At 33.1% G+C, this 25468-nt stretch overlaps 2 protein-coding genes and 1 long non-coding RNA gene across 4 annotated transcripts; 1 reads left to right on the forward strand and 2 right to left on the reverse strand.

The window, feature by feature from the left end:
• Positions 1 to 557: 557 nt before the first annotated feature.
• On the reverse strand, positions 558 to 2044 carry LOC145614664 (uncharacterized). The gene is made up of 2 exons (XR_014107134.1): positions 1795 to 2044; positions 558 to 793 (listed from the first exon to the last, which is right to left on the reverse strand). It is a non-coding gene; the product is annotated as an uncharacterized LOC145614664 (long non-coding RNA).
• A 3462-nt stretch (positions 2045 to 5506) lies between these two features.
• Positions 5507 to 11111, reverse strand: LOC145624034 (zinc finger protein CONSTANS-LIKE 13-like). Its single transcript, XM_081676956.1, has 4 exons — positions 10297 to 11111; positions 9269 to 9478; positions 7278 to 7558; positions 5507 to 5914 (listed from the first exon to the last, which is right to left on the reverse strand). The coding sequence occupies exons 1-4, from the start codon at positions 10894 to 10896 to the stop codon at positions 5809 to 5811; spliced, it is 1197 nt and encodes a 398-aa protein (XP_081533082.1). The 5' UTR covers positions 10897 to 11111; the 3' UTR covers positions 5507 to 5808.
• Positions 11112 to 17891: 6780 nt separating this feature from the next.
• On the forward strand, positions 17892 to 22004 carry LOC145624035 (F-box protein At5g62510-like). Of its 2 annotated transcripts, XM_081676959.1 has the most exons (4): positions 17892 to 17971; positions 19134 to 20487; positions 21758 to 21848; positions 21948 to 22004. In XM_081676959.1, exons 2-3 carry the CDS (start codon positions 19210 to 19212, stop codon positions 21800 to 21802), a joined length of 1323 nt encoding a protein of 440 aa, XP_081533085.1. In that variant the 5' UTR covers positions 17892 to 17971; positions 19134 to 19209; the 3' UTR covers positions 21803 to 21848; positions 21948 to 22004. The 2 variants fall into 2 exon arrangements, with proteins under 2 accessions (XP_081533085.1, XP_081533084.1); XM_081676958.1 differs by having other exon boundaries at positions 21758 to 22004.
• The last annotated feature ends 3464 nt before the right edge of the window (positions 22005 to 25468 follow it).

Consider the following 25468-nt stretch of genomic DNA (forward strand, 5'->3'; position numbering starts at 1 on the left):
TAACTTCAAGGAAAATAATAAACAAAACAATTAAATTAAATAATTGAAATAGAGATTTGGGACCAAACCCTCAGAAATTAAACCTTTCACGTCTAGGGCGAAGACAACTTCGAATATGGCTAGGTGTTTCTAGATCTTGCAAATGCGGAATTTTGTATATGAAAACAAAGTTTTGAGAAAAGAAAGAAAGATGAATGATTAAGAGAATGAGAGAATTAATGAATGATTGTAGGCGAAAACTCGTGAATGATGAGAATTCACTACTACAAAAAAGGCCAAAGAGACCAGTTGTAAAAGGCCAAAGAGACTGCTTTAGAGGCGGTCTTTAGCTCAGTGGTCTCTTTGGCTAAGAGACTGCTTAACTAGAGGCGGTCTCTAGAATGAGAAAACTAAGACCGCCTATTGAAGATAGGCAGTCTCTTTTTTGTGAAAAACTGAGACCGCCTGTGGAAGATAAGCAGTCTCTTTTTTAAGAAATTTGAGACCGGTTTTTAAACTTAACAGGTCTCTCCAATCTCATTTAAAATAAAAAAAAAATATTGCTTATTTGATACGAATTTTAAAATTATAAATTTATAATCACAATTCATCAATATAACTCATTTAATTTTTTTACATTATTAATACAAAATAATTCTTGAATGTCATATACCTCAAAGATTACAAACATGATACAAATATACAGTAATTGAAAATCCAATACACAAAAAAAAAAATAAAAAAACAAAACGTTGTAAATGATAACTTCCAGTTCCAAAGATCTTCTAGATGATAACTTTAAGAAATCTTTTACCTGTAACCACAAACATACACAAAGTAAAATCGGACAAAAATTAGTATCTAATAAAATAAATCAGAAAAATTAAACCAGCATAATTAAAAAAAAAAAAAAACCATTGTTTTCAAAAAAAAAAAATCAAAACAAAGATTAATACGGAAACTTACCCAAAAAAGTAAAAAAAAAATAATAATAAAAAAAAACATATGAAACAAAACAAAGATCTAAAAATTGAAAAGAAAAATTCATAACTGATGAAATACAGGATGTAAACCAAAACTTTGGTTAAATGGCGATTAAACACACAAAAAGAAAAAATAAAAATGAAATTTCATAAAAATAATTTTAACCAATTTCAAAAACGAGCTAAAGAGTGAATTGACAGGATAAACTAAAAAGATAAATTTTAAAGACGAAAAAAATTTTCTAGAACTAAAATCTGAAGAACTAAAAAATGATATTGAAAATAAAAATAAAATAAATTCATCAACATATCACATCTGGTTAATATAAAAGAAGAACGAAACGAACAATAACATATATAAAAAAAATAAACGAAAAATCAACTAAATCTAATACTACAGAAGATCTAAGGGGGAAAATGTTTTAAAAAAACGTAAAAGAAAAAGGGAATAAAGCTAATACATCCATTGAAAAAACCCCCAAAACGAAACCAAAAAAAACACATCATGTTCAAATCTCATAAATTTCATAAAAAATGGCGAAAATTGGTTTTGAAACAAAAACATTAACATGCAAAATAAACAAACTATAATCAATTACCATGGCTAAACGAAAAAATCGGACAAAAAAAGCAAAGTTTAAAAGAAATTCAGATTTTTAATTAAGAAAAAATGATAAAAATGAACATCAGATGACTAGAACACAAAGATCTACTCAAATAAAATCATAGATAACTAGAAAGAAAATGAAGGGGAAAAAACCCCTATTTTTTGCGCCACATATAAGAGCAAAATTATAAAAAAAATTGAAAAGGGGGATTGAAGAATTCTCACCGTTGAGAATCGAAGAGCTTAATTTCCATAATTTTGCTCTCTTTCTTTTCTTCGTTAATGGTTGCTCGAATTGAACAGTTGCTAGCTATTTGGCTTGAAGGAAGGAAATAGTTAGGGTTTGAAGGAGGAGAGAGAAAGAGATGAGAGAAGAAGAGAAAGGAAATGAGCGGCGGTAACTAAGGGAATGAAGAGGTGAGAGAAGTTAAAGAGAAAAGTGAGTGGGGACGCATGTGCGTGGAATTGAACCTCAAAAACCAAGAGACCGGTTTTTAATGTTAACAGGTCTATCTATCAAAAACAAGAGACCGGTTTTCGCAAAAGGCGATCTCTGGTTTATTTTTGATAAATAATTTTTTCTCTTAAATAACCGTTGTCTTAAATAACCGGTCTCTCGAATAAATTTACCACTCCAACCAATAAAGTTAGAGTCCAGTTATTAATAATAAACGGTCTCTTGGATCAAAGAGACCGCTTATGTAGATGACAGGTCTTATATATTGGGTCTCTTTGGCCAATTTTGTAGTAGTGATTGGTTGTTGATGAATGAAAACGGAGTTTTTAATACGTTATTTATAGAGAAAATCAGCCAAAAGAGATAAAATATCAAAACGTAGTCTGACGCACGAAAAACAGAGCTGGCGCAAACCTTGGCTAACTAGCGCTAGGCACCAACACTAGCGTCAGGCGCCAATGGCTAGCGCCAGGCGCCAATTCCTGGGGTCAGGCGCCAAGCCTGGTTTTAATGCGTTTTCGAAAATCAGATAAGTTTGTCGTACTGGAGGATAAAATCATATAATTTCCTCGAAAATGCTATTTGATTTTAATTAAAACTCTGAAAAGTCAAAAGTCAATTTATCAATGCTAATTGAATTAGGAATGAAAAGAACCTTCTAGAAGATTCTAGAAGACTAAAATCATTCCTAATTGCATTAGGAATGATAAATCATATTAGGCCCTCCTCTAGATCATTGGGCCGCATATAAGGCTCAAACCGGGCCCAGTTTAGTAAATTGGCCATAACTTCCTCAATATTCATCGGAATTGGGCTTATAATATATCGTTGGAAAGGTCTTGTCAAGCCCCATCCAACTACACTACTATTGGACCCATATTATGGACCAACCAAACTGAATTGGCTGTTTTCTTAAAATAAGTTTTCAAAAACAGAGAGAAGAGAAAAGAAATTAAAACTTTCCGCAACACTAAACTTTCCACACTTTCGCTTTATTCGATTATGATTCGACGTGAAAGGTACTCATCACTGGGTTTGGTTTTGGGGAGACACAAATGGGTGTCTACACCTACAAAAACCTCTAAACCTCCTACAAAGCTTTTGAACCCCAACCACAAACCACTAAACACCCTTCAATTCAAAAACTTCTGAACCCCAACTATAAACTACTGAACACCCTACAAAAACCTCTCCCTACAAATTAAAAACTTCTAAACCCCAACCACAAAACACTGAATACCCTACAAAAACCTCTTAACCCCCTACAAAAACTTTTGAACCACAACTATAAACCACTGAACACCCTACAAAAACCTCTGAACCCCCTACAAAAACTTCTAAACCCCAACCACAAACCACTGAACACCCTTCAAAAACCTTTGAACCCCCTACAAAAATTCTAAATCACAACCACAAACCGCTGAACACCCTTAAAAAATATCTGCATTTGAAGACATTGCTCAAAATGCCAAATGTTCAGATTTATAAATTATAAAGTAGAGAATGCCAACTTTTTTAATAAAATTAAAAATACATAGATCTAAAACAAAAATAAGTTCATAAGTAATGTATTGCATGTTCAGAATTATAATTAAAAATGTTTGTAATTCCAAAAATACATGTTAAGTGTTTACAGAAAACGTATCATACGTTCATATTTTTAACTTAAAATGTTCAAAATACTAAAATATAATCAAATACAGAATTGTTCATAACAAAATACACAATTATCACTAAAAAAATCAAAAGAATATGAAAGCTACATATTTCAAAACTCAAACCTAGCCATAGTGATTTACATAATGAAATATCATCGGAAAATAATCACACCATCGTCTTAACCACCTTCTATTCAACGACGACGCCATTTTTCCCTTCACTACTTCATTGTAAAAACTCCATAAACAAAGCTTCAAATCGATGGTTGAAGAAAACAAAATTTGAATTTAATCTATTGTAATGAAGGAATTCACCCTATGGTGATAAACAATATGAAAGAATTTAATTAAAAGGATGGTGAACGAATTCAAGTAAAAGAAAAATAAAATAGGGAGAAAGAGAAAAATAGAGGAGAGAGAAAATAGTGGAGAGATAGAGAAAATAGTGGAGAGAGAGAGAAAATAAAAAATTAGGAAATTAGAGGAGGAAAGAGAAAATAGAGTATATTTTAATTGGTGGTCCACAATTCCACATAAAACTATATGCACCATGGTGCATTTTATAATTTGCCAGTTTTTTTGAAAATTCGAGTTTTTGGATTGGATCGGATTGACCCTAATTGGATCCAATCCAAACCGAAAACCGAATTGTAAAATTAAACTTGTATAAATATGGATTTCTTTGTTTTTTGAAGTTTAGCTCAAATACTTAATACTACATAAAATAAATTAGGGAGACTTTGTATTAATTAATTAATGACTTGATGTTAAACTATTTATTTTAATCATAATTTTAAAGGCTTGTGTTTATATTAAAACTTAATTTTTATAATCGTATTAAGCGCTAAAAAATAATGTATTATAATTCGGATTTTCAAATCGGATCCAAATAACCGAATTTTAATTCTGATTGAATTAGGAAAGAAATTCAAATCGGATTAAAAAATTGAAAACCGAATTATATTTTGGATTGGATCAGATTTGGACTAAATCCAAACCGAAAACCAAACGGACACCCCTAGTATTCCGTAATAGAAATACTCGTAATAGACACTAGACAGATGCTCATACTTGATCTGATGAACCAGCTCTCAATTTCTTGTTCTTGGGCTAATAAACTTGTACCAGTTATTCATCCAAGCCCAACTTAGTGCATTCACGTAAGCTGTATTTAACTGACTTGAGTATAAAATCGAAGATGAGTAAAAAACCGGAGCAATGCTTGGTTTTTCGAAAACTAATTCATGAAACAAATTATAGTTGCAGATCAGCGGGTGCATTCACGTAAAGCTGTATTTAACTGACTTACAAATCGAAGATCAGCGGGTGGATTTACAAATATAGTTGCAGACTCGCTAATTTGGCATCCAAATGCATCCGTAGAGTTCAGTGTTAAAATATTGACATCTTCAGGTCGATTCAAATCTCACAGTATAGTTTCAGCTAATTTTTTCTTACGAAAGCTTCCTTGGAGTAGCATTCAGTATATATCGAGGTTTCGAGCTGCGGGTCAGTCATGCTAATTTGGCTTCCGGATGCTTCCTTGGAAGACTTCAATATGTTATCAAGGTAGAGTTCAGTATGCAAAATAGCTGAATTTTACATTTCACCATACTACTAGGAGCCCAGGAGCTGTAAATCATCTGTACGGCGTACTAGCAGGAGCCAAGGATAAAAGTCAAGCTTATAACGCAGGTATACACTATACAGGACTACAATTTGTGCAAAATCGTATAATAGATTGCGCCAATTCACAACGGTAATGTAGAAATAGATTGTGCCAGTTAAGTAGAAATAAAACATTCTAATCTTGAAACATCCATCGTTTCCCAATTTTCATTTTATTTATTTTTCTTCCTCTTAAATCAAAGCAGGAAAGTTGAATTATCACGTTCATAATAATTAACCAAGTTTCAGCAGCTCACTAATAACACTACACCATTTATAGAATAATACAAACAAAAAAAATTTACAAGACTGTGCACCTTTTACAGTAGTTTACAGAAGCTAATACCGACACACGATCGATTGTAACGCAGCCTGGTGCAAAAATGACTTATTTCAATGGCAACAACCTGAGGTACTTGGAGCTGGAGCTTTCTTTGACTCTTACACAACCGTGTCTCAAGACTGATTCATACGGTTATCTACCTTAGCAAAGCGACCTTTGATTCTTACTCTACTTTCTGCTTGAAGCTTTCTCGATTCATATCTGATATGCTTTTCAAACCTGTTGGTTACATTCCGTATAAAATGTCATTTCCCAATAAAACATACATCTATCCCATGTCACTTGATCATCAAGAAAATACAGAGTAATTAATACGTAAAATTATATAACTAGCACATACAGTTTTGCCAGTTTTGACTCATTCTATGTTCTTGAAATATAACTAAATATTTCAATCTCAATTAGTAAGGCTTCTATAAAATAATTGTAGTTGAAGTAAAATATATTATATCCATAACCATCATCGTTTATCCATAAATATGTGACCCAGATTTTGCACAGGAATAATTAACAAAAATAATCCAAACTATTGATGGTTATCTCATTTTAATCCCAAAACTTTAACCTAAAATAATCCTAACTATTGAATTAGCCTTCTCAAAAATAATCTCACTTGTTTATTAACTTATTTAACAGGTCACATTTATAATGTGTCAACACCTTATAGGCTAAATTTTCTAAAATACCAAAAAAAAAAAAAAAGAAAAATGGAGCATCAACCGATTGGTCAATCCCACCAGCACGCATCACCCCACCTGACCACTCCCTCCACTGCCGTTGGCTACTCATCTCCATCACCTCACTGTCCAGCCACCTTTCTGCACCACCACCGTATCCTTGTCCATAATGGCGTAATTCCACATCATCTTCTCTCCTTTATCCTTGTTAGATTCCCAACTTCATCACCTGCCTTTTCCTCCACCATGACCGACCCCTTCTTTTTATAAATAAAAAAATAAATAAATAAAATTGTGGGTATTCCTATGCCCTTTACTCAACCACGGACGCCCCTTTTCTATTTTTTAAGTTGTGGCGGGTAGGATGGCGGAAGTGGGTGGCCGGAGGTGTGGGGTGGTTTGCAGGTGGTTAGATACGAGGGGTGCAGTGGGGTTAGGTTGGGTGCCTGGTGGGGGTGATTAAGTGGGGTAGTTGGGTTAGGCTGGATGAGTTAGTGAGTAATGGGCTGGTGATGGTCAATTGAGGTAGAGAGAGGAGAGAAAAGGGAGGAAGAGTGAGTAAATGACCAAAAAAATACAAGTAAAAATTACTGGTTAAAAAGGTTACAGGTAAATAAGACTATTTTGAGAAGGCTACCTCATTCGTTAGGATTATTCTAGGTTATAGTTTAGTTGGGATTAAAATGAGAAGACCATCTATAGTTCGGATTATTCTTTAGCCAAGGAGGCAACGACAAAATATCTTTCACACATTCACATTTTCTCAGTTTTAATTACTAAGGCTTGAGAGTAGATTATTGAGATTAAATTAATCATCAACCCACCTATAAAAAAATTTCTCTGAACATGCACAAATTTTGACTCAAGGAAATCAAAGGGCAATACTTAAGAAGTTAAGATATTACCTCCTAGTCCTCTTCTTTTCTTTGTATCGTGATAATGCAGTATCCCGATCTACACTAGTAATTTCACGTGAGGAAACATTCTGAGGGATTCCGACCAATTCATTTTTTATGGGATTCTGTGAATTACATCCATTAGTGATGAGATTTGCACTGCTACAGATGCCCGAAGGTGTACCCAGATTTGGAACACTATCTTCATTATGGCTTCCCGACAAGGCAGAGGAAAAATATATGTCATTGACATCTTCACCTGTGTCATAGCACCAATTATATGGGCTTGCCTGTATAAGAAGAGAACTAGAGGATCATCCATCACATTTGTCAAATCATGCATCAATCAATATTTCATCTACAGGTGCTAATTTCACATAATCACTCAGGACAGAGAAAAAAATAAAAAAAATAAAAAAAAACAAACAAATGTTTGCCAGCTTGCTTAATTGCTTTGAGTATTTTTTTAGTTTCTGTACATAATAATATGGAGCTTTTTACTAACTATGGCAGCGAATTAAGAATGTTGACACATATTGATACCGATGCTTTGTTGATCTTTGATTTTCTTTGGAGAATTTCTAAGAAACACTATTTGAAATCACATCACAGACTATGAAATTCTATATTATTAGGTTGAATCAAGTGCTCGAAATAAAAAAGTGAAGATTCATTACAAACAGTGAGAGATGAGGTTAACACACTGAAGCATCTATAATGCCTTCATCAATTCAGATTGTAGTGCGGCGCCTCACATTCTTCACCTCTCCTTGACTATGTTCTCCAATATTTGACAGATCACAGAATGCAGTACTTAACTTTAGCATGACTGGAGAAGTTTCAAGATTTAAGATACCTGTACATAGTAAGTTAGCGACTCGTATCATGCCAAAGCAGCAAAAACAATGACAAAGTATTGCTCCTGCCGCTGGCACGGAATTGGAAGGTCCAAACTAACTGAGATAGCTTGACAGACCGAAGAGCGATACAGATATCCCCGACTTAATATTAAGTTTACTTACATCAACTTTCTTTAAACTGCATGTCCATGAAAAGCAAGCCCAAAAAGGTTGACATCTTACAACCCACATTTATACTAGTATTGTATAGACAATTTTTAAAATTTTACATTATTATTATATATATATATATATATATATATATATATATATATATATATATATATATATGTAAAAAAAATAAATGAATAAATAAATAAAAAAAATAAAATAAAACAAATCACACAAAATTATTCACAGCTGCAGTGACGTGATTCTAAACTACATGGCATGTTACTCATGATCCGACATTCAATGGGCTGTAGCATAATGAAAGGAAACTCAATCCGTCTTTTGGAAAGTCTCTGGCACGAAAAAATGGAAAATTTATGTAACATGCATCTACAAATTTCAGTCTCCTTTGACGATAATACATTATTTTTTACTACTTGAAAAGTGAAGCATCTACAAATTTAAAATAGAAATATAAGAGTAATTTTGAAGATAACAAAGCAATGGAGGCATGGAGCAAGGTTATTCCTTAGAGATGAAAAAATGTTGCAGTCTCAAATCCTATTAATTGGGTCCCTCATATTAGTCATACAGCCAGGAGCCCAGGAGCCAGGACATGATTGCTCATGTAAAGAGACTAAAAAGGTGCACAAACATTACCAGTTTTTGGTAATCAGCATCAAGAGATTTGTAATCTGAATAAACTATCTTTATGTGCTTATCTATCCTGAAGTAACACGGAGACAGAAAATGTAGCTGCGCTGGGTGATATAGATGTTGATGAGAGCATAGAAGCTCTACAGAATGCTTTTAGCATCTAAATTTAGACACTGACTGAGTGGCCAATATTATCTGCAGTGGCCAATATTATCTGCCTCTCTTACTCCAAGAAGCTAGGATACAGAATGTCACAATTGAAATGTCATATAACATACAATAGAATGGCAGCAGAAATTGTTAGCAGATGACAATTTCAGAAGTTGGTTATACCTCATTCCCTTGAAATGTGGAGTGTTCTTCATTACGTTGGTGAGCTTGAATCTTATGCTGTAACATGGAGTCTCTCTCATCTTCATCGGCAACAAACTGGTGCATATAAAGGGGGTTCACATCTTGCTTTATACCAGGCTCCAACTTAGCTAATGCACGAAGCTGATGAAGAATCTCATGCTTGTGCTGCCCACAAGATAAGTTCCTATCCTGCAAGATAAAAGAGATTTTCTCAATCAAACTAAGAGCTTCATAACACCACCTAAATCATAAGGACAACCATATGTTTCATATATAGCCCATCCAACCATTTTTTCTTCGATGCTCAAGTGCGCAACATGATATAATTATCTCTGTATATCAAATAATCACTCCCTAGTTAATATGATGAGTGGTTTTATAATGTCTTTCAATCAACAGATTCCTAATCTAATAAACACACCACAAACTAATGCACACTAATCCAAACCCGATATAATTAGCACATCAATTATAACTTGAAACAAGACAATTAAACCATTGGCATACTTCATTAACCTGCAAACCAAATAAACCTATCAAGGGGCACATGATTTAGGTGTAAGCGCCATAATTAATTAAAGTCTCGTTAACAAAACCTATCAAGGCGTACGGGTTTGGTCTATGTACACTTCCTTACTGGTTGAAGGCTAACCAAATTCCAAGCAAAACCTATTAAAGAGTCAGTGTTTGGTCAAGGCGCATGCAGCTTTATTGGTTAAAGGCTAGACCTACCAAGGGTTTTGAAGGCTATGCTCCTAATAACCTCATATAATTACATTCACAAAAATGGAACCACTGTTATAAGTATGAATCAACAACATATAGCAAACATCAAACAAATCCAAAAAGTTCATGCATTAATCACATATTCAACCAATAAAGTTCATTAAATCAACATGCACAAACCAAGAGAAACAGCAATTGAACAAAATATCACTCCATAAACCCAACAAAAAAAAAGGTCTAAACAATATCCGAAATCAATTAATCAGAGAGAAAACACGAACCTTAGGCAAAGGAGGCACCACTGTTGCTTGAAAACTATGACATTTATCAGTAGAAACAATCAAATCATCAAGACTAACCATAGTAGGAACATCCCAACCAAACAAATCAGAAAACCCATCATTTCCCTCATCAAACCCATCAAATAAACCCCCATTAAAACCCTTATTAACACCACTTTCACCACCCAAAATCAAAGACTTGGAATCAAACCCTTCAAACCCAATTGCAACAGAAAGCTCAGAAACACAAGGGCATCCACTAAACCCTTCAAGAGGCCTTCTGTCATGGTCAAGGGAGCTTCCATGGCGGCTATGGCGCTCAAAATCACAGTTCTGACACAACACAGAATGTTCAGTATGACAGAAAATTGATGCAGGGGATGAATCACAAGCATCACAAAGCTGAAATCGAGTATGTTTTGTGAATAATTGGTTGGTTGAATGAACTTCTCTGTCACAAGATAAACATAGCTTTGCAGAATCTGCTCTGCAGTAGATTAGTGCTACTGATTCTGAGCAAAAATCACAGAGACGTTTCTGGGTGTTTGGAATTTGGGGATTTTCTGGGTTTGTGTGATGATTTGAGGGAGAATTTGGCATGATTTTTGTGGGTTTTTGGTGGGTTTTTAGGTGGGATTTTGATTATGATTAGAGCATGAAAAAGGCTAGAAAATGTAGGATTTGGGTGTTAGAAAAGCAACCCTAATTGGGTAGTGTATCTGTATAATTGTCAAAGAAATCCAATGAAATCTGAGAAATAAATGGGATAAGATAGAGAAAATGAGAAAAAGGGGGAAAAGCAGGTAGAAGGTTATGGAAGCAGTCACGTATAAAGACTTGCTTTGGATTTTTATGTGTAACTTTTTGTCGTGATATTATCCATCGTTCCATTAACCGACTTAGGCCCCGTTCCCGTTCTATAGAGCTGCTCTGTTCTGCTATGTTTTGCTCTGCTTCAATCTTCTCTGCTCTGCTTAAAATTAATACTTAATTTTAAATTAATAATAATAATTAATATTTAATAATAATAATTGCCCTCAAAAAATAATAATAATAATTAATATTTAATAATATTATTATTATTAAAAATTAATATTTAATAATAATAATAGTAATAATTAATATTTAATAATAATATTAATAATAATAATTAATATTTAATAATTATAATATTAATTAATAATAATACTTAAAATTAATAATATTAATTATAATAATAATAATTGATTTTTAATAATAAAAATTAATATTAAGATAATAACTAATATTTAAAGATAATAATAATTATTAATTTTTAATAATAATAATATTTATTAATTTTTAATACTAATAATAATTATTATTATTAAATAAAATTTGATAATAATAATTATTATAATTAATATAATAATAATAATAATTAATATTTAATAATTAAGTTTAATGATTATAATAATAATGCGATAATATTAATGATAGTAATGGTAGTAGTAGTATTAGTAGTTGTTGTAGAAATAATAATAATAATAATAATAATAATAAGGAAAATTTGTCAGAAAAAACCTTTTAAATGCCTCATTTTGCAAGAAAAAACCTTTTAAATCATTCTTTGTTAAAAAAAACCACCACGATCATTTTTTTTGTTGAATGAAACCTGAGCCTTCTTTTCCGGCATTGACTAACACTTTCAGGCGTTGACTCACTTCTTTTCCTACTTGCAACCCACATTTATGTTTTTTCCCTCATTCACCAACAAAAACAAATTTCCAGAAGTTCAACAATCTAGGGCAACAATTTCACAATTCCAAACAAAATTTTCAGCAATGCAAACCAATTTGCATGTATTATTTAACCCATCACAACTCAAAATCATCAAACAACCAACAACAATTAGTTTAATTATGTTTGTTTTATGTCAATTTTTGGTGATATATAAAACCTAACAATTTATACACAGATTGAGCAAATGAAGAACATAGCTGGGTTTGTACTTCACTACGTAATTGGGGAAATGTTATTTTGCATCCAAGCGTCGTCTTCCTTCGTCAAATGAGTTCCTTTGCTTGTCTACATAAAACCCCAATTTTTTTTGGCGAATTTCGAGTATAGAACTAATTACTTAACACTTACCTCATGTTATTGTTGAAGTATTTATGGTGAGTTGAGAGAGGGATAGAAAAACCCAATTTGATGTGATAGTGTTGTAGAGCATTCATGGAGGAAAGGGGAGAGAGAATAGAGAGGAAATACATTGGAGGGAAAACAAAGGGAACAAGTAATAGGGGGAGTGCAATTATCAAAACAAGTGGCAGCAAGAAGTAAAAGAAGTGATGAGTCAACGCCTGAAAGTGTTAGTCAATGCCGGAAAAGAAGGCTCAGGTTTCATTCAACAAAAAAAATGATCGTGGTGGTTTTTTTTAACAAAGAATGCTTTAAAAGGTTTTTTCTTGCAAAATGAGGCATTTAAAAGATTTTTTTGACAAATTTTCCTAATAATAGTAATAATAATAATAATAATTTTTGATAATAATAATAATAACAACAACAACAATAACAACAACAACAACAACAACAACAACAACAACAACAACAACAACAACAACAACAACAACAACAACAATAATAATAATAATAATAATGAAATCTGCTCTGCTCTGCTCTGCTCTGCTCTGCTCGGCTCGGCTCTGCTCTGCTCTGCTCTGCTGAAATCTGCTATGCTCTGCTGTGCTTCAATCTGCCCTGCCCTGCTCTACTCTGCTTAAAAATAATACTAAATATTGAATTATTATAATAATTAATATTTAATAATAATAATAATAATAAATATTTAATATTTAATAATAATAATAATAATTAATATTGAATTATTATAATAAGGATCTTGCTAACGAGCACCCTGGGGCATTATATAAGGAATAATTATATTGGTTGAAATAGTATTAAGTTACGAATTTATAACAAAATCATGCGTCATTCGGTGTAATTAATGTTAGTTTTACTCTAATATTTCCACTTTTAATTCTCTTATTTAACGCCCCAAGGGCGCTTCTTAGCTTTTGTCTTATAATAGTAATAATAATTAATATTTAATAATAACAATAAATAATTAATATTTAATAATAATATTAAAAACTAATATTTAATAATAATAATAATAAATAATTAATATTTAATAATAATATTATTATTAAAAATTAATATTTGATACAATAATATTATTAAAATTAATATTTAACAATAATAATAATAAATAATTAATATTTAATAATTATAATATTAATAATAATAATTAATAATAATACTAGTAATAATAATTATTAATAATCGATTTTTTATAATAAAAATTTATATTTAAAGATAATAACTAATATTTAAAGATAATATAATTATTAATTTTTAATAATAAAAATAATAATTAAACAATATTTAATAATAATAATTGTTATAATAATTAATATTAAATAATAATATTTAATGATTATATTAATAATGCGATAAAGTAGTAGTAGTAGTAGTAGTAGTAGGTAGTAGTAGTAGTAGTATTGAAGAATATAAAATTGTAAAATATAAAAATAGTTGAGAGAATTGGAGGAGAGAGCATATGAAATTAATAAAATATTATTTGTGTTGGGTCTTTTAGTTGAGAGAATTGAATTAAATATTGTAAAAGCTTTTTAAATAAGGAAATGGAGCAAGTATTTAAAAACGGCCGCAAATGAAAAATGGAGCAACTATTTAAAAACAGAGAGAGTACGATGTGTTTGGGTACTAAAATGGTCATATCCATTTTAGTCAAGGGTAATTCTACCCATATAAGCCCAAAGGGCATAAAAAGGCCTAAAAGGCTCCAATTAAGCCAAATGCACTAATATGACCCATAATGACTCATATGTGTACTACTGGGATTCACCAATACCCACCATGTACTACTATAAACACCCCCTGGGGGGGGGGGGTAGGAGGGCAATGGTAAGGGGAGGTCATTCTTACACTAAGATGATCAATCTTCTCTACTCTCTCTCCCTTAAAACTCCTCTCAAAATATGCATTGTTTGGCATCTAACTTGTTTGTCGAAGGCTCCGCCTCGGGGTTCATTTTGCAGGCCCATTCAAGGCCCAAAATCCGAGGTCCTTAAGCACCCCTTCGAGGCCCGGCCCGGTTATTCCATTTTTTTCCCGAAACATCATGTATTTGGTTCAACGGCCCATCTTGTGTGCGACCGGCCACATCGTGTGGCCACTTAAAGCAACCCCGACCCTATAACATTGATTAAATTACCCTTAATAGTGATCGAGTAACCTTTATAACACTGACTGAGTAACTCAATAACAATGACGAAGTAACCCCTTTAACACTGACCAATTAACCCCCATTACACTAGCGAAGTACCCCTATAGTGGTTGGTTAAACGATGTGGCCAGCCACATATAAGACTTTGTGAACTCCAATCCTGGAATGGAATCTCATCTCCTTAAAACGGGGTCGTTTGGTTGGATCATTTAGAATAGATTGAAATGGAGTTAGAATCCATTCTGTCTATTTTTTTGTTTGGTTGAGTTTTTTAGTAATGGAATCCCACACCCAAGAGATACCAACTCTACCCCATGCCCATGGAATCCCATACCCACCTCCCCCTAAGATTCACAATCCATTCTATTAATAAAGAATACAATCTATTACAACATTAAACCAAACAACTTTAGGGTAGTATGGGTTTTAGAATCCATACCTCTCTAGTTATGAGGTTTCATTCCAATATAATGAACCAAACACCCCTGTATAACAATATTTGATACCTTTTTTTTTTTTTGGTGTTTAGAGAGCCCACAAGAGCGGGAGTGAGAATTGATTCCAAGATCTCCTGAAACCGTATTTGATACCTAAGGGAATGAAATGAGTCAAACTCACCTCCCTCCAAGAATTCCAAATCCCATACCTTATAAGTTTGAGGTATGAGTTTAAAATTCATACTTTTGACAACCAAACATATGATATGAGTTTTAATCCTTCTAAACCTTTCCTTAAAAAATAAATAAATAAATAAATAAATAAATAAATAAATAAATAATTCAAAACCTATAATTCATACCTCCCGTTAAAAAAAAAGGAAAAATTGGCCGCAACAACACCAACTATGACAAATGTTCGTGTAGCAGCACAACCTTTTGAGGGTGCACTCAACATCACAAACTATGCACTTGGGTGCACATAACAACATAAATGACATTGGCAAAATTTAGATTTTTTTTTTATAGTGAAATCTTAAATATTTTTAATGCTTCTTTGTTTAAATATATTTTGTTTAATTCTATTCTAATTAATTTTTTATCTCACGTAATTAAGTAACCAGTAAATTATTATTTCAAAAAGTTTGCCATTATTTTCTATAGTTTGTTTCTTCATTACTTTTTTTTTTTTTAATTTTTTTAAATATTTTTTTTTAATCTCATGTGATGATTGACTTTGTTTCTCTTCCATTATAATTTTTTTCCCTTTAATTTATTCTTTCTCAACCTCCACATTTTAAGTGTTGTACATCAAAAACAAGAAAATCAATTTGGCATATTCTAAAATCCAATTCTAAAATTATTTTTTGAATTAAGTATTTAAAATCATTTTGTGGGTTTGGTATTAGAAAGTTACCTATGTATCCTGAAATCTTATAGATTAAAGGTATTCAAATGATTTTTTTTTTAATTTAATCAATTTACTATTTAACTAAGTGGAAAGGGAAAGGAAACTAAGGCAATCATGTGATGAGATCGATATCTAATATATAAATGCAGAGTCGTTTTTACAACTTCTCACCACAACACTCTAATTCTTGAATGGAGCAATTCTATGCATTCTATTTTTTTTTTGGATAACTTCCTCTTCGACTCCCACTACTTTAACCATATCACTAATCACTTCCACAGTTGCACTTCTCTTTTTTCATTTATTTATTTTTTAAAAAAAAACATATAACATTATAACTACTTCCACATAATTCCTTTTACATATACATACGACATACGTATATTCCGTGTGTTAGCACGAGTACACAGTTCATTTATCAACAATTTACTATAGCACTCAAAATCCCCAACATTTCACTTTTTTTTTTTTAAAAAAAAACACTACGTACTAACATTGAGTGATTTCCCTCAATATAGTTGGATTAAAAATTATTTCCCATGATACATTGGTTTAAAAATAAATTCCCAAGGTACCGTCCAAGTAGGAGCGGTGCTTAGTTCAGCTTAGAACCACTAATACCGTTGGCGGTTTTATAAATAAAACCGCTAATGACATTAGCGGTTTTTTATTTTTTTTTTAAAAAAATACAAAGAGACCTGTTGTTACAAAAAGCTGGTCTCTTTGTTCTTAGTATTATGAAAAGGACACACACACCCAAGTAAAGCGGGTTTGTACCTGTTATTTCAAAATGAGGTCTCTTTTTGCACATATATAGTGTTCAATGCATTTAAAGAGGGAAAGAGACCAATTACTAATAAAAGGTGGTCTCTTTTAAAAACCGCTAATACGAGTACCAGCTTTTGTTACATGGACGGTATTTGGGGAATTTATTTTCAAAACGACATATAAAGGGAATTTGTTTTCATTTTTACATTTTTGTGGGAAATCATTCATTAACATTTCACTTTGTTTTACGCGTATTATTTTTTGGTACGTAGTATAATATATGTTTTGCATTAGCACGAGTATATAGTTCCTTTATCAACAATTCACTATAGTACTCTAAATCCCCGAGTCTTCAACTATATGCCTTTTTTTAGGAACTACCCTCCAAACAATTTTCACTTCTCTATTCATCAAAAAAAAAAAAAAAAAATGTACAACACGTTTTTGCGCAACTGGCCTCACCGAATAACTACTTGCAACAGAACAAAGTATGTAACTCCTAGAGCAAGACACTAACCCATATCACACTAATCGAATAACCCCTATAACACTGAACGGGTAACCTCTATAAGTTTGACAAAGTAAACCCCATAATAGCTGGCTACATTGTGTGGCCACCGACATAAAAGAGTAAGACCTTGTTTTTTAAGCTTCTAAGCAAAGCAGAGAATATCATATTTCAGCAGAGCAATGTCAGCAGGGCAGAACAAGTGCCAGCAAATTATTAATACTCAGTAGAACAGAGCTAAGCAGGGTTGAACAGAGCCGACCAGTCCAAAATCGACCATATATATCCTGTGCATTTTGTACGGATACACGGATACACTCTAGTTATAAAAAGTAATTGGAGAAGCGAACAAAAGGCACAATTGCTTTTGAAGGAATCCACTTAATAAATTGTTGGAGGTTAAGAAATACTTAAATGAAAAAAAATAAATGAAAGACTTAAATAAAAAAAATAAATGAAAAAAAAAATAAGTGGAGGTTAACCAACTTCTAAAATACAAAAAAATGGTTTAAAAAAAAATACAAAAAAATCATACTTATATTCTACGAACCAAATAACCCAATACTTTTTAAACAGGTTTACTTAAAATCCACCCTCTCCTATAATTAGACAATAATACAAAGACCCGCCCATTTATTTATTAGACGGATCTAACCCGTATTATAATTGTGGCGGTTCATCGCTTTTAAAAGGCATACAACCTGAACCGCGCACTCAACGTTCTCCATTGAAGTTCTCCGTTGAATCTAATTCTTGTACCCCCCATTGAAGCAGCTTCTAAGGTAAGTTGTTTATTGTTGTTATCATCATATCAATTTCACAATCTAGGGTTTATTTTTGATCTAATTTAATTTAATTTAATTATCAGTGCTTTAAGTTTGGGGTTCTTAAATCTCAACTATTGGTTCTAAATTCTTAGATTACGAAACGATCATAACCAAAAGAATAGAAAATTATGAGCCTAATATGATTATTGAATCAAATACCCCTAAAATTATGTATTTTTCGAGATAATTGAATATGAAATTAGATCTCTTTTCCCCTCCTGCCCTGCAGAAGCATTGATCTCTATAATTTGGTTAGTGTTGTTAATTAAAATTTTATTAGTGTTAGTGTTGTTTCTTATTGATTTCAATTTCTGGGTGAATTTGATTTCTCCCAAAGCTCACATCTTTGGCTCAAACACACTATTTTGGAAAGAAGTGATGAGTTCAATTTATTGGTAAAGAATTCAGCTTTGGGAGTTTGGGTAAAAAATTTTGTAGCTTTGATCGAAAAACTACTGTATAATTGTTTTCCAAGCCAAAAGATTTGATCTTTATGGATCTTTCTTTGATATTTTTGACATGCTATTTAGAGTACTATACATATTGTATGGTTTGTATCAATATATCTCTGTCAACTTTCATGTTTATGACCAATGATTGCTTATGCATGTTAACTTTCATGTCATGACTATAATGCATGCCAACTCTTTCCGAGTATTGAGGATCATTTTGTTATTCCTTTAGATTAGTCTATTAATTGATTCTTTCGTTTCAAGTTGTCACTGAACTCTAGGCTAATTGTAGTTGTTAGTGAATGAGTGTGAATAGGATAGAGAGGAAGTGAGGCATGTGATGAGGTGAGGGGAGAGAGATGGCAGTCTAATAAGTAAAGAAACAATTTTTGCCACCCTAACCGGAGTTTGCTCACAAAATTTGGAACGGAGGAAGTATTATGTGTCCTAATTACTTACTCGTATTTAGTAAAGACATGCTTATTGTATAACTTTCCTATCTCATTATCCGTTGCAAACAGTCATATATGTCAATCTTTTCGATATGTTTATAAATGACACCGTGCTTAAGCTTCACTGTTTCGGTAAATTCTATACAATATGCATACGTTTTTCAGTTTGTAATGTGTCCTAGTAAGTAGTAACGTGTACTCCTTAACCTACAGGTGCTTTTTGAAAAAAAGTAAGTTTAAAATCTCAAGGGATTGAAGAGTATAAAGTTAGTTGTTGGTGTCTTAGAGGATGGTTAATCAAGAAAAGAACTTTGGGCTTTTATGCGAGGATTTGTTGGTTAACATTTTCTGCAGACTCCATGTGAAAGATCTTCTGAAGTGCAAGTGTGTGTCAAAAGAATGGCTGACAGTAGTCTCCCAAGTTTGTATTCCCATGTTGTCAGCTGAGGATCCTCCTGTTTCTGGAGTTTATTATCGTGCTATTCGAGATCGTGGCTTGCCTTATGTAACAACAACCTGTCCTCAAGACAAAAAAAAATATTTGCAGCACCTGGTGGCCTATAGTGATTCTATTCATTATGTTGACAGCGCTCCTCTGGAACCACACTTCATGCCTTTTTCCAGCGCCAGAAGCTATTCAGATGAAAAAGCTGATTCATATGGAATGTCACTTTCAAGTTTATTGCCATTTGATCATCGTGGTGCCAGTTTCTTGGACTGTTGTAATGGCTTAGTTTTGTTTGTTCAACGTCCTAAACCCCTGTTTTACGTGTGTAATCCTGTAATAGGACAATGCGTGTCTGTCCCTCCACCTCCTCCTTCAATCCAGTTGTCGTCCCTCTACGCATCATTAGCTTTTGACCCTTCCGAGTCCATTCACTACAGAGTGGTCATTTCATCTCTTAGCAACCAGCCACAGTGTATCCATTTATTTGATTCCCAAACTGGAGAGTGGAAGTCGTACGAGGTGAAAATAGAGCTGCCTCCTTTTGCTGAGTGTTTTAAGTTGCTCAGGCACTCTATTTACTTGAGAGGTGTAGTGCATAGATTATCCATGTATGGTGTGATAATATCCTTTGACCTCAAATGTATGAAAGCCTGTGTAATTAACTGCCCAAGTCAGAAAAGTCCTCCTGCACATCCAACAAATGAAAAAGATCAACCTCCGCCAGGATGTATTGGGGTGTCAAATGGATCTCTCTGTTATGTCAGGAATGAAGATGGGTATGTGTGTGTGTGGTTGCTTGACAATCCCAATGACTCCAGTGAATGGAGTTTGAAGCATAAGATTTGCTTGCAATACCTTTGGAAGTATGCGCGAAAAAATGACTGGTCTTCGCGTTATGTCTGGTTGCGATGTTGTTCTTTTCATCCTACCTCTGACATCTTATTTATGGGTTCTGCATGTTCAATCTTTATGTATCATATCGGAAGTGATCTCTTTGAAGCAGTGCGGTATTTAAACTTTACTGAATCGCATTGTGGGGACTTTTTCCCTCTCTTTTTGCACAAAAATGTATTTGTCACGTTGAAGGACTGGTCCAGAGGTATTACCAATGTTATCGATGTAAGTATTCACTACTTCATTTGATTTGTTATGGCTTATCTCCCAATTTTCTACAAATCTGCAGTGAGTTTAATTAATTAATTCTAGGCTTATCGTACATGCCTTTTTTTTGTTATATTCTGATTCATGATTGATTCTTTTCTGTTTTGGGTTGCTGCTTCATCACTGTCCATATTCTTCATGGTGTAGATTTTATCTTATTAAAGGTCTTATTTCCTCTGACACATAATATATTTCATGTAGCTGTGACACGTTATGGGTTGAATGTTGTCGCTAGTAGGATGCATATCTGTCTAATTTTTGTCTGTAATGTCCAGAAAACAAAGTTGTATCAGAGTGTTTATGCTCATTATTTTACATGTAGGACTGTTAGTTTTTTGAAAGCATACAGTTGGTGTTGGCCTTGTGTTTCTTCTTTATTTTGTATGGTATGGGAGTGCATCACAAATTGTGTGACATCAGGCATGTCGGTGGTGCAATATTATATTTTGTATGCTTGCATATGCTGTCATTCTGGTTTCTTTTCCTCAATAATTATCTTAGAGGATGTAATAGAACCGATATTGTCATTTTTAGGAGTGAAATGAACTCATGTTGTTGTGTCAAATGTGAAGAACATTGTCACACAGCTGAAGAGGGTCTTTAACTGTCTTGTGTAAAGTTGCTTCGTCTGCACATTACTCTTCTTGAGACTTTTTAGTGGTCATACAGTTGACTCATATGTAACAAACATTGAGCATCCTTGTTTACGTGCATTGTGAATGAATTTGAGCATTCCATGATTTGTAAGACATACAGAAAATCATTAAATGTAATTGCTTGTTGTGTTCTTGATTGTTTGATATTATTTCTGAGGCGCTGTTATCAGATGTAAATCAAACTCTTGCCATTATTTTTGCTATTTGTAGAACTGAAAGGCCTGAAACTGGGTGAACTGTGTGTTTGTCTTTCCTAAACTAAAATCCAGTTTACAACTTGACTTGACATTTGCCTTCTCACCCACAAAATTTTGGTCCACCTCTGAACTCCCTGACCCGGAAATTGAGCCGCCATGTCTCTTGCTTGGACTGCACATACTCGTTTGATACTCTATTCGTTAGTCTTAGAGTCAAACTAATACTACGTATGTTTATTTTCCTCTCATATAATATATATAAAACCTTCTACTGCATTTTATTTTCATTTACTGTTACTAAACCAAGTGAACTTTTGTTTTGTTGTGTGCTTATGTCTGTTTTGCTAATGTTATCTTCTTGATTATGATGGACAGAACTATGAAGACATACATGACCGTTGGTGTTACACAGATCAGTGATCATTTATTGAAGCAAAAAAAGAATAAAAATGAGATGAAGCTTATGGTTTGTTTCAGTTTGTCTGCCACAGGCGATTTACTAGTGTTTTGGCATTGCTTTAGATTCAACAATAATGTTTGACATGAAATGTGTTTCTTCTTGTAGAAGTCTTCTATCTCAGTTTAGATGAATATTATTTGGAAGCTCATGAGCTCTTTATTACTTGATAGTATTTTGATTGACCTTGACCTCTTCATGGTTGGTATTCAAGAGAAGAATAATAGTGGGGACGTGGGGTAACTGGGGTGAAAACCTCTAATTTGTTTTGAATACATCCAGTACCTACAGTGGGCATAGCAAGTTCATGACTACCTTCAAACTTGAGAGAGTGACACAGTTCAGTTTGGAATAAGGAGCGACTTCTGCTGTTCATAGTGAGGGTGCAGGCAAAAGTACCATCTCGGTTTCAATCACCAACTTGGAGGCACCATCTATGCTCAATTTCAACGAGCTTAAGTCTCTTGCAGACACTATCTATGCTCAATTTTAGCTATGATAGTGTCAGAGGCCTAGCTTGGTTTTAGTGGAATGGTGGCAAAGCTTAGATTCTTATTTCAGTACCTGAATGTTACTTGATCTTGAGGTGGTTGAGGAGATTGTGTCTTGAATAAGAATGAAAGACTTTAACCATACTTGCTGCTACAAGATTTCATTTATTAATTATTTAAAAAAAAAAAATCCCCTGTGTTTATGTGTTCTTTTTCAATGAGTTAGTTGTATGCATTGTAAATTTGTAAGCCATCGCTGTAGTTTTTCATATTAGATTGCTCTTTATTCACTACTCCGTATCTATGTTACTCGGACTCTTTATTCACTACTCCGTATTATATAAGGGAGGGAGGGTGGGGTGTTGGTGGTGGTTGGGTGTCAACATGAGATTACACCTACTCTTACTAATCTTTCTTCACATTCTATTTCAATAAGGTTACCTAAATCCCTTGATAAAAAATAAGCAGTGTTACTGTAGATTAACATTCCACAATCCACATAAATCATAGCACACAAATGTTGTGTTACAAACAAGTTATGTACAGAATATTACTTTAGTATAATTGAACGTTGAATTCCACCGTTGGAGGCTTTATTAAAAAGATGTACAAAAGTTGTGAATTTAAAAATTGTGACTAGTGGAGTGTTGACTTTATATTGTGAATTTGAATAGGAGTATGGTTGTTTAAAATTGTTATTTTGTAAAAAAAAAAAAAAAAATGATGTAATTGTCATGTCTGCTTCAAACTTTTAAACCAAGGATTGTGCATTATGTATTTCCACTCTTTCTTTTTCTTGTCATCTTTTTTCCACTTTTATTGTTTTCAGTTTTCACTATTCACTAGCAATTGTGCAAACTTGTTCATTGTTTAGGAATAGGAGTTTTTCCTTACATATTTTAAAATATATACTTCGTCGACTCTAAAATAAATTCTTGGTTGGATGAGGATTGTCTCACAAATAAGTCAAAGTAGTAATTGTTACGAGTACATGAATATGACCTGAAGTGAATTTGATCCGAATGAGTTATTTGTCATCTTTACTCACAAATGATAGTGAGATTTAAATGGGGGTCCAAGGTGATCACTTGGTACTATTTGAAAAGGATAGTGAATTTGTAATATGTGTGTCATAACTAGAAATGTAATTGGAGTGAGTTAGTACATGGAGTCGCACATGAAATGTTTGATGTAAAGGTTTGTCTTTTTTATCAACGCGTTTGATTATTAGCATGTTAATTACTCATATAAGTTTATATCACACAAGATAGAACGACGTCTTGTGTGTGTCATGACTAGAAATGTAAATGGAGTGAGTTTGGACATGGAGTCTCACGTGAAAATGTATGCTGTAAAGGTTGTTTTTTTTAACGTGTTTGATTATTAGCATGTTAATTACGCTTTTAATCAACAGTTGCAAGTCAAAGCAGTTTATCGACGTTATCAGATCCTTGTGCTACATTTGATGTTGTTATAGTCTTGTTACTTTGTATTTAGTGATATGGCATATTGTAGAATATATACTATGAATTAATTTGCTGTTCTTATTTGTATTGCTGTAATATGACAGAGCTCAATGAGAAGACAGATTCAATGCTGAAACAAATAGAGAAAGATTCAGATTCCTTTGCACAGCGTGCAGAGATTACAAGAAAAGGCCGGAGTTTATCAGCATGGTGGAGGACTTTTATCGAGCTCACAGATCACTAGCTTAACGATAGATCTACTTAAGAGTGATCGTGGTGCTCGTGCTAGGTCCCCCTTGAAAAGTTCACTCTCTACCAAAGGGGAATACGAATACGTGCTTGACTCTGCTACTAACTCAGTTAAATCTTTTGATAGCTTTGCTGAGGCGGCGTACAGTTCTGAGGGCTCTGCTGAGTCTGAAATGGATGATCTCAGGGAGGAGAGTAAGCTGCTTAAGAAGTCAATCGTTGACATTTCCCCCAAGAAAAAGAATGCTGACTACTAAATATTCAAGGGTGTTAATCTCGGCAAATTGTTCAACTTATCTTCGAGCAGCCAAGTTAGTGTTGTACCTCTGAAGTAAACTGACATCGTTTGAACATATTAGCACATTTAGAACATAGTTTTGTTCCAGCAGGCATAGGATTGATCTGAATCGAGATTAAGGATAAGGATTATGGTACTAGATTGTATAATATGTTACTGTAGGGTACATATGTTCGAATATTGTCAGATTGTAAAATTGCAGCTTGTATTCATCTATCTTTATATAATAATATGGTATATTTTTGGCAACAATGATTAAGGTTCTAGGGGATGTAAGATAGTTATATTTATTTCTTTTCAATGTAAGGTATGGAGGTAATAAAAACCAATAATTACTTTGTTTCATGAAACCATGCTCTTTTAGTGTCAATAATCATTTTGTTGCAATAAATTTGGATCGGAGGAAGTACTTGATTGTTATTGTAACAATAATGTTGAAAAGAAGGTTGTTTTACTTGGCTGCTATTAATTAGTGCAATTTTGCTGTATGCTTATTTTTATAGGCGCTCATATTCACTATGTTAGCTTACTTCACTATGACCTTGGTATGTATACTAATGAACTCTAGTCATTCAGTAAATTTAGTCCAAATCTGCTTGGTGAGTACAACTTTTATCTGTAGGCTATTCATGAGATCTCATTTTCTACCTATTATTTGTAAGCTCAGCACCTCTTTTTATTAGTTGGTAATGATTTTTGAGTTATTTCTTGCACTTAAGCTCGGGCTTAGGGGTTTGAACATTGTTGCTGCAGTCGCTCTCTATTCTATGATATACCAAGTTTTAGGGCAATAAAGCAATAGGAATTCCTATCCCAACAACCTAAGCATAGTTGTGGATGGTTGTCATGTTCGAGGTTTGTAAATTGCTAATGTGAACCAGTGCAGAGGTGTGAGATTAGGAACTGTGATATGATTCCGATCTCTAGTGCTTCATATTCGTAGTTTTATCCCTGAGACAGAGGCCTAGTTTTTGGGGCTGATTATCACTTATCATCTAAATCTGAATTTCTGTGAAAGTGGATTAATTTTCATCAATAACATATGCTAACTCACTACTCGCAGTCTCAATTTCTCAACTTATTGAGAACATGGATGGAGGAATCTCAAGAAGCCTAACAGCGTGC

The sequence above is a fragment of the Chenopodium album genome, chromosome 3 (assembly GCF_948465745.1).
Source record: "Chenopodium album chromosome 3, dcCheAlbu1.1, whole genome shotgun sequence".
Lineage (NCBI taxonomy): Eukaryota > Viridiplantae > Streptophyta > Magnoliopsida > Caryophyllales > Amaranthaceae > Chenopodium > Chenopodium album.

Bases quoted from the DNA above. Each gene is read 5' to 3' on its own strand.
- LOC145624035 (XM_081676958.1), top strand. From the start codon at position 19,210: ATGGTTAATCAAGAAAAGAACTTTGGGCTTTTATGCGAGGATTTGTTG. The intron at 20,488-21,757 runs GTAAGTATTCAC...TATGATGGACAG, and splicing joins GTATTACCAATGTTATCGAT to AACTATGAAGACATACATGA.
- LOC145624034 (XM_081676956.1), bottom strand. From the start codon at position 10,896: ATGCCAAATTCTCCCTCAAATCATCACACAAACCCAGAAAATCCCCAA. The intron at 9,479-10,296 runs GTTCGTGTTTTC...TTTATCTTGCAG, and splicing joins TGGTGCCTCCTTTGCCTAAG to GATAGGAACTTATCTTGTGG. The intron at 5,915-7,277 runs GTAATATCTTAA...TGTAACCAACAG, and splicing joins GAAAAGAAGAGGACTAGGAG to GTTTGAAAAGCATATCAGAT.